Source organism: Peromyscus eremicus, chromosome 15 (assembly GCF_949786415.1).
Source record: "Peromyscus eremicus chromosome 15, PerEre_H2_v1, whole genome shotgun sequence".
Lineage (NCBI taxonomy): Eukaryota > Metazoa > Chordata > Mammalia > Rodentia > Cricetidae > Peromyscus > Peromyscus eremicus.
Genome location: NC_081431.1, coordinates 22318806 through 22327362, shown reverse-complemented (window position 1 = coordinate 22327362; position 8557 = coordinate 22318806). Strand labels below are relative to the sequence as shown.

Here is an 8557-nt window from a genome sequence, read left to right as displayed (position 1 = left end):
CTACTCAATCCTGGGGGAAGGCTCTTCCTGTACCTCCATTTACCTCGCCAGTTTTTAAGCCTGCAACCTAGGTAGAAAGTTTCCTACTGGATTAAGAGTCTATGGCTGTTGAGTGGAGGCTGAGTTCTCATGGATGGAGACCTTTGCAGCGGCACCCAGGACTGACTCATTAGGTCCTGTAACCCCCATTCCTGCCCACTGACCACCTATCTTAAGCACTCCAGCATTCCACAAGGCTGCGCCTTTAAACCTTCTCGGCCCTTGCCCCGCCCCTGGTCCGCCCCGTCTGAGGCGGGACCCTCCAGAAAACTCTAAGCCCGGCCGGGTCTTGAGCTCCACTCGCCACTGCAGCGCCTGACGTGCGTGCGTGTGCACTTACCCAGCCCGCTTGGACGGTGAGCAGGACTGAAGGACCAGGGAAGAGGGGAAGGGGTGGGGTGGGGGGGTATGTGTGTGGTCTGTAGAGAGCTAGAAGCCAACACTTGAGTGTAGCTCCAGGGAGCGTGGGGGTTGTAGACTGGCCGCCGCCAGGGTCCTAACGGGGTGCTCCGCCCCGTGCTGTCAGGTCCGGTTCCCAAGCCTTGACTCTGCATTGTTGGGCAATTAAGTAAGGCGAGCTTTGCGGGTGCATAGACGGGGCGTCCGTCCCGACCCAAAGTCCCCCCCAAAAAGTCCCAAGCCCCAGCAGTCCGCTCCAGCGTCGAGTTCTCGGGGGAGAAGGAAGGAGGGAGTCCGACGTTCTCAGGCTGGCGTTGAGTGGCGGCGAGAATGGGATTGTGGCGCGCGCCCTGGTGCGCGTCTGCAATCCCTGAATTTACCATGCGACCCTTTCACTTCCTGGTCCAGGAGCACGTGTGGGCACTACCTGCCTTCTGGGCCCTGGAGACCGCCCTTTTGCTCCCTCTCCTGCTAGTTCGCTTTTCTGGGTACTCGGGTTCACTACCTGGGGGTCACGGGTCTCGGTGCGGTACTTGCACAGTGGCCTGGTCTTCTGTGAAACCCTACCCCTCTCCTGGAGTGCCTTTGACCTCGGACATCTCGGGGCTGCAGCCCTGACTGCACTCGGATGTGTCCTGTCTGGAGGGGTTGGCTGCTGTCCAAGCTCTCCTACCCTCGCCTGAGCCCCGCTGCCCCCTCCCGTGCCCCCTGCTGCTGGGAAAGCTGGTGGTGGCCGCGGGCGGGCGGGCGGGCTGCCCAGACCTGCGTCACCCCAGTGGCGGGAGGGCGGTGGGTGACTCATCCGCAGTAACGGCCCAGGGTGTGGCCGTGGGGGTGGGGGCGGCGGCTGGAGGGGCCGGACCTGCAGACCGGAAGTAGACTGCCTCCTTGCTGGGCTCTGCAGACCTCCCTATGTTCATACCAGCGAGGTACTGGGACACTTGGTATCCGCGGCGCAGAAGCAGCGGCGATGGGAAGTGGAGGTGCAGTGTGGGAGACCTGTGGCTGGACGGGCTCCCCTTGTCCTCCAGTTCAGAGCAGTAGTCAGGGACAGCCCCTCATCTCCAAGCTCCTCCCACTTTCTCCTCCCTGCAGTTCAGGGTGCACCTCAGACCTGGGGGCAAGGTTGGGACGGGTGAGCAGGGTGCTGTCGTTCCAGAGCCAGCCAATAGTCTTTGTCCTTGCAATCCCCTTGCGCACCCATGCCTTTACTGTCTATGACAGGCCCCCCCCCCCCCCCCCCCCCCGGGGATTGGCCGCTAGTCTGTCTTCACACCATCGCCTTGCCCTTCAAGATTGCCTGGTGTGGGCTTTCTAGCTCAGAAACCTCTTTCCTACCCAGGATGTGTCTTCTAGACTTTAATTCTGCTTCTCTACTCACAAACTGCACATGCCTTCCAGGTCCTCCACAGCTGCTTCTTCGGGTCTGGCTATACCCGGAGAACTGTTAGGATCCCTCATGCCCCTTTGCCTAGAGCCTCCACCCAAGTCTGTGTGGAGTGGGTGTTCCTGCCTGGGGGGCCCCCACCCTGCCTCCATCCTTATGTTTGGTACACAGAAGTCATGGCAACGGCCTCCACCCTCTCCTCTCCTCCTGAGCAGGCCTTGCGGCTTCCTGTTTGTGGAGCTTTCTCTTCTGCTCGGGACTCTAGGTGGTGAGGGGGCTGCCCCCTGGTGGGGGGAGGAGGGTCTTCTCTAAGGCATCCCCTTAACCGCAGTGCTACCACTGGCCTTCTGCCTACCCATGTGGCATTTCTGTTTCTGAACAGTCTCAACTCACATGTGAGTTGGGAAGTTCCCCATGTTCCATCTGCACGATGAGAGGAGAGTCCCCTCGTCTTCCCAGTAGATACTCAGTCAAGAATTCTAAAGTCCGACCCTTCCCAACTCGGTGTTCCCCTTGCCTTCAGCATTGACGCCGAATGGGGTGAGGTAAGCTGCCCGCGGCGGCGGCGGCGGCGGTTTGGGTGGAGCACGGGGTTGGAAGGCCTTGTGTGGCCTTTCCTCCTCTCCCAGTTATTGTAACCTTGTAGGCCTGCGTGAGGATTGTTCCCAGGGCTGCAGTCGGCTCGGGAGTTCACCACTGCCAGCCCACCCTGTAGGCCTGCCCAGCTGTTGTCGTCCCTTGGGATACCCAGTTCTGGGCATCTCCCACACCTGTGTTCCAGCTGGACAGATGTCTTTAGCCCACCCCAGAAGGAGACTTGCTATTTTCTCTTTCTCTGAGGGAGGGCCGGGGTAGGTCTCCTGGGTGTAACTAGGGTGGGTCTCTCCAGCTGCAGCAGCCACAACCCATCAGCTGCCTGCCTGAGGGGGTAGGGACAGACACAGCTGCCGGCCGGCCAGCCAGCCGGGCCTGGCTGGGAGAGCCTGGTCTGAGAACTCCGCCCCGTGGCTCTGCCACTTTGGGGTTCCGGGGTCGTGGCCTCAGAGTGGCACAGAGACATTGCAGCTGGAGGCTGACAACCTCGCCAGCTGTGTGCGGGCTTCAGAGCCAGGGGAGGAACCCTCAGTATTCACCTGTCCGGAGGAAGGTCTGGGGCAGGGGGACACTGGAAGGGTCTGTCTTTGGACTCCTTCTTAACCCTGGTATATATGGGTTAATCACTCCCTTGCCCTTTCTTTCCTTGTGCCCGGGCTTCAGGCCCATCGGCTCCTTGGGAACAGCCCCAAGTGACAAGCATAAAGCTGTTTCCAGAAGAGAGGTCCAGAAATTGGGCAGGGAGAGGATAGGAGCCATTAGCCCCCTCCTTTTCCCAGCCTGTCTTCTAGTTACAACACTAGGCTTGTATAGACTGGGAGCTGAGTAGCTGCAGCTGGACTAGAGAGGGCGAGGATGCTGCCCCCCTTTCTGCCCAGGCCTCAGCCACTCCACTCCTCTACCTGCCTTCATCAAGCCGATGGGGTGTGTGTGTGTGGCCTGCGATGTGATGTGGGTCAGGACACAGCCTGACATTTATCTGGTCTGGCTGGGGGGAGGTCTCCTAATGAAGTTTAAAAATAGCTGATTTATGGGGGTGGGGGTGGGGGGGGGTGTTCCTGCCGGAAATGTGGCAGCTGGATAACCCAGGGTAGGAAGGGGCAGCCATGTTGAAGGGTGGGGGAGGGGCCTGACCCAGCACACAACCTCTGCCCAGACTTAGGACATTATTGGAGACAGCTTGGCTTCTTGTATTTTGGCAGAGCCCCAGAGCCCATTGTGGGGGTGGTGGGAGTGTTTAACCTGGGGTGCATGAGAGAAGGAACCAGAATGACTTCATCCCTTAAGTCTGACCTGGCTTGCAGCCAGATGTGGGCTCCCTGCTTCTCTCTGAATGGAGGCTCTTGTCCTGGGGATACCAGTTTTTGAAATGTCAGAGACAGCCAGCTCTATTTCCAACTAGAGAGGAGGACCCCTAAGCAGGGGCTGGAGTAGCGAGTGAGGGGCAGGGCCCCTCCTCTGTTCCTGGCTCCCCTGCACATCTGCAGCATCTCCAGGACTTACTCCCCAGGATCCTGGGTGGGGAACCTGTCAGTAAAGCGGTGGGTGGGGCAGGCTGCCCGCAGTGAAATGTTGCCAACTCAGGCCTGTGGTCAGAAGCTACCGGTTCTTCCTAACCAAGGTCCTCAAGGAAAGTTAAACCCAGCTGTGTATCCTGTTCTTTCTCTCTCCAGGTTTCCCTGAAAATAAGGCCCAAGGCTCTGGATTAATTTCCCCTTTCTGCTGTAACAAACTATAAACCTAGTGACACACGGCCGCTCTGATGGTTCTAGAGACCCGGGGGGCGGGGAGGGGGGGGCGAGGGGGGGGGGAGAGTCTCACTGGCAGAGGTCCAGGTGCTGGTGGGGCTGCGTTCACTGGGGCTGGGGAGCTAGGGAGAGTCCATTTCCTTTTCTTCTCTGGCTTCGAGGGGCTTTGCTTGGTTCATGACCCTGCATGATCCACACTCTTCCTTCTCCCCTCTCATTCTGCCTGCCTTTTTCACTGACTGAGAATGAGAACTCTTTCGACGATACTGGGCCCATCTGGCTGATACTTGGTGATCACTCCATCTCCAAACGCTCCCCCGCACCCCCTTCACACTTTTTTTTTTTTTTAAACCATGCAAGGTGATATATCTCCCAGTTCTGGGAATTAGTATATGGACACCTTCGGTGGTGAGAGGAAGGCGTTTGTCTGTCTACCACGATGCCTAGGAGGGAAGGGAAAGAATTTTTTTTTTTTTTTTTTTTTTTTTTTTTTTTTTTTACTGCTAGATTTTTTCACAGGAAATTCCCTTTGCCTGCTCAGCTGTGGGCCTACCTTTTCCAGCAAGCCCACCCAGACTGCGTCTGTCTCTCTGAGCTTATTAGTCCCTGTCATGTGATCTGAACTGTGCAGCTTAGTATTCATTGTGTACATGGTTTACACCGTCACCTTCCCTCCCTGTGTCCCCTTGATGGCACTATGAGTAGTACAGGACCAAGGGCTTCATTCTCTTCTACAATCCCTACTACAGATAGTAGATGCTCAGTTAAAAACCTAGCGGTTAGTGGAAGGTAGTTCCACTCACTCCCACTCTTGACATAGCTCTCCCATGTGCTCTGTATTCTTGTTTCCCGAATCGTTTCCTAAGGCTCTAAAGAGCAGGGCTGGAGGCTAGACTGACTCATTTACCTTTGTCAATTTTCTTTTTTTTTTTTTTTTTTTTTTTTTTTTTTTTGGTTTTTCGAGACAGGGTTTCTCTGTGTAGCTTTGCGCCTTTCCTGGAACTCACTTGGTAGCCCAGGCTGGCCTCGAACTCACAGAGATCCGCCTGCCTCTGCCTCCCAAGTGCTGGGATTAAAGGCGTGCGCCACCACCGCCCGGCACCTTTGTCAATTTTCATACTCCCAGTGAAGAGCTGAACCGAAGCATTGACCCTGTCCTCTATTCCAGCGGGTCCTAGGCTTCATTCTAGACGTAGAACCGTTCCTTCAAGTGAAGTTTAGTATCTGTGTAGCCTCATACCGGCCAGACTTCAGAGCCCTGCTGTGCTAGCTCCTGGGCAGGAATCCCCCTCTCTGGCCCTCACGGGCGCCCCGTGTATTGTAAAATGTTGACCGTGGGCCCTGGTTACATCCTCTCCACAGCTCTTCACCGTCACCACAGCTGTCAGAATGGCCAACCGGGGACCTTCATACGGCCTGAGCCGAGAGGTGCAGCAGAAGATCGAGAAGCAATACGATGCGGATCTGGAGCAGATCCTGATCCAGTGGATTACGACTCAGTGCCGCAAGGATGTGGGCCGGCCCCAGCCCGGGCGTGAGAACTTCCAGAACTGGCTCAAGGATGGCACGGTGAGAGCTAAGTGGGAGGCGCAGGGAGAACGGGGCTGATGGCGGGGCGTCAGAGACGGTTTGCCCCAAAGAAGAGGAGAAAGGGAGCGTACAGACCTAAGTGTGTCATCATCCTGAGTATCTCCCTGGAGGCTGTTAGAGCCCCTGTGCTTTCCTACCTCTCCAGAGTAAAGGTCAAGGTGGATGTCCCTCTTGCAACAGAAGCTCATAGGTGCTGGTAGAGCAGCTGTTTGGAAAGAGGGTGAGAAGGTAAACTCCGGGCAGTGATTCTGGAGGAGCAAAGAAAGGCTAAACACTTGCTCCTCCTCTGGGTTCAGAGGCCGGAGGGGACCTTGAGGCTCACCACGGGAAGGCACCTCTCTGGTTCACTGTCTTAGGTGCTCTGATCTTCAATCGGCTCGTCCTCTCATCTCTTCCAGGTGCTGTGTGAGCTCATTAATTCATTATACCCTGAGGGGCAGGCCCCAGTAAAGAAGATTCAGGCCTCTACTATGGCCTTTAAGCAGATGGAGCAGATCTCTCAGTTCCTGCAGGCCGCTGAGCGCTACGGCATTAACACCACTGACATCTTTCAAACTGTGGATCTCTGGGAAGGTGAGCCAGGACCCAGGGCTGTTACCCAGGAGACCAGAGGTTAGAATGGGCCATCTTTACCAAAGAAAAAGGATAAGTGGTGGGTTTCCTGAGGACCAGTGTGTGTGTGTGTGTGTGTGTGTGTGTGTGTGTGTGTGTGTGTGTGTGATGGAAGATGGGCCATACTGCAGGTTAGGGTGGGAACAATGAATTAAAGAGTTTAGATGCCAAGCTCATAGACAGGTGGAATCTTAGCATCCGGTACCCTACTTCCGCTCAGGCAATGTAATCGTTTTCTTCCAGGAAAGAACATGGCTTGTGTGCAGCGGACGCTAATGAACCTGGGTGGGCTGGCAGTAGCCAGAGATGATGGGCTGTTCTGTGGGGATCCCAACTGGTTTCCTAAGTAAGTATCTGTGGGATAGCCACGGGACCCTGCTGGTACAGTATTCTTGCCCATTCCTGTCTGCAGAAAATAAACGATGTCGCCATAGAACCAGTCATTACGTACAAAGCACCTTTAGAACTCCGGAAGGTGGGAGGAGGTGTGGTGGCGGCGGCAATGACTGTCCTTTTGGAGAAACAAAGAGATGCTTCTAGACAGCCCAGAGGTCTTAAAGGCAGAGTGCATATCAGCTTTCATGTTCAGAGAAGAACTTGCTGGGGTAGCTGGTCTCTGACTGCCTCCTAACTAGTACTTCCTTTCTACCCAGGAAGTCCAAGGAGAACCCTCGGAACTTCTCGGACAACCAGTTGCAAGAGGGCAAGAATGTGATTGGGCTTCAGATGGGCACCAACCGCGGAGCATCTCAGGCAGGCATGACCGGCTATGGGATGCCACGCCAGATCCTCTGATCAGACGTCCCCCCTGCCCCTGCCCTCCATGAATGGTTAATATATATGTATATATAAGTTTTAGCAGTGACATTCCCCGAGAGCCCCTGGATCTCTAATCTCTCCTCTGCCAGGGTAGGGTCCAGCCTATCTGGTCACCTCTGGCAGTGCCCGATGATTGCCTCTTTTCTTTCTGGGCTTACTAATACATTCCTTCCCCACAGCCGTCAAAACTGGACCAACTTTTCCCCCGGGACCAAAGCCTCCTTCCGCCAGTGTGCCTCTCTCTCCCTGACCTCTGCACTTCCAGTCCATTCCTTGGCCAGGAGTCAGAGATGCTGCCCCGTGGCCCTGTGCCGCACTGACCTTCCTTCTACAAGTATGCCTCTCCTACAGCTGCGGCTGCAGGGATTTAATTTATAGGGAGGAGCCTGCGGCTGTCACTCCAGCCACAGCTGGGCTGTACTTAGCACACATCTGGGCAGCTTTCCCATACAGAGGCCCTTTCGGCTTCTTATTTTCCATTCCTCTCACTGTGGCTAAGGGGTGGGTGGAGCAGCCTAGACAGAGGTGGAAGAGCTGCCCACCGTGGTCTGGGGCTTGAGGAACACGAGTTGGCTGAATTTCAATAAAGAACCTCATTCTTTTTTGGATGGAGTCAGGCTGTGTCTGGGGCCACTGTGCCCACTTTGGGGGAGGGAATCACACCAGGCAAGGAGCAGGGGGCAGAGTTGAAAGGTTGCAGGGCTGAGCCCTGTCTTTGTTTCCGTCCCCATCCCTCTCTGTCGTTTGGTTTAGGGGAAGACAGGTTGGGATAAAGAAGGCACAGGACCTCACTTGGGGTAGGAGCCTTAATGCAGTTTATGTGAGCTGCATTTGTAGGATGGAAGAACTTTATTCCTCAGTGAATTGGGCAGGTGACCTGCTGCTCCTGGCTGAGTCTTGACAAGTACAGGCCTAACCAAACAGGAGGCCCTTGAGGCAGGCAGGGGGCAAGATGGCCCATGTTGGAGTAGGCTATTCCAGAGTGGGGGGCTAAAGGTGGGGGGGGGGTCACAGTGGCTGGGAAATGAGCAGGAATGAGTTAGCGGCTGTGGAGATGTCTTATCCACTGACCCCAAGCACCTGTGAGCTGTATTCCAGGGACAGCCTCGAGGCAGCTTTCCTCTAGATTTTGGCCTTGGATAAGAATCAACTTGGGGTCGCTCTGTCCCCAGCCCAACCCCGGAATGAATGCTCGCAGCCTGTAGGCTCTCAACCTTTCAAGGCTTCCTGTGCTGACTCCGTGTCTTCCCAGGGGGAACCTGAGGGACTCTAGGTCAGCTCCTGCCTGACCCCTGCCCACCCTCACTAGCCAGTCTCAGGGCCGTGGTCTCCCATGTCCCTCTCCCTTTTCCTGCTTTGATACTACCCA

The 8557-nt window shown here is 55.9% G+C and overlaps 1 protein-coding gene across 1 annotated transcript; it reads left to right on the top strand.

Moving 5' to 3' along the window:
* Positions 1 to 262: 262 nt before the first annotated feature.
* Positions 263 to 7800, top strand: Tagln2 (transgelin 2). Its single transcript, XM_059280966.1, has 5 exons — positions 263 to 395; positions 5530 to 5736; positions 6156 to 6330; positions 6613 to 6715; positions 7023 to 7800. The coding sequence occupies exons 2-5, from the start codon at positions 5557 to 5559 to the stop codon at positions 7162 to 7164; spliced, it is 600 nt and encodes a 199-aa protein (XP_059136949.1). The 5' UTR covers positions 263 to 395; positions 5530 to 5556; the 3' UTR covers positions 7165 to 7800.
* The last annotated feature ends 757 nt before the right edge of the window (positions 7801 to 8557 follow it).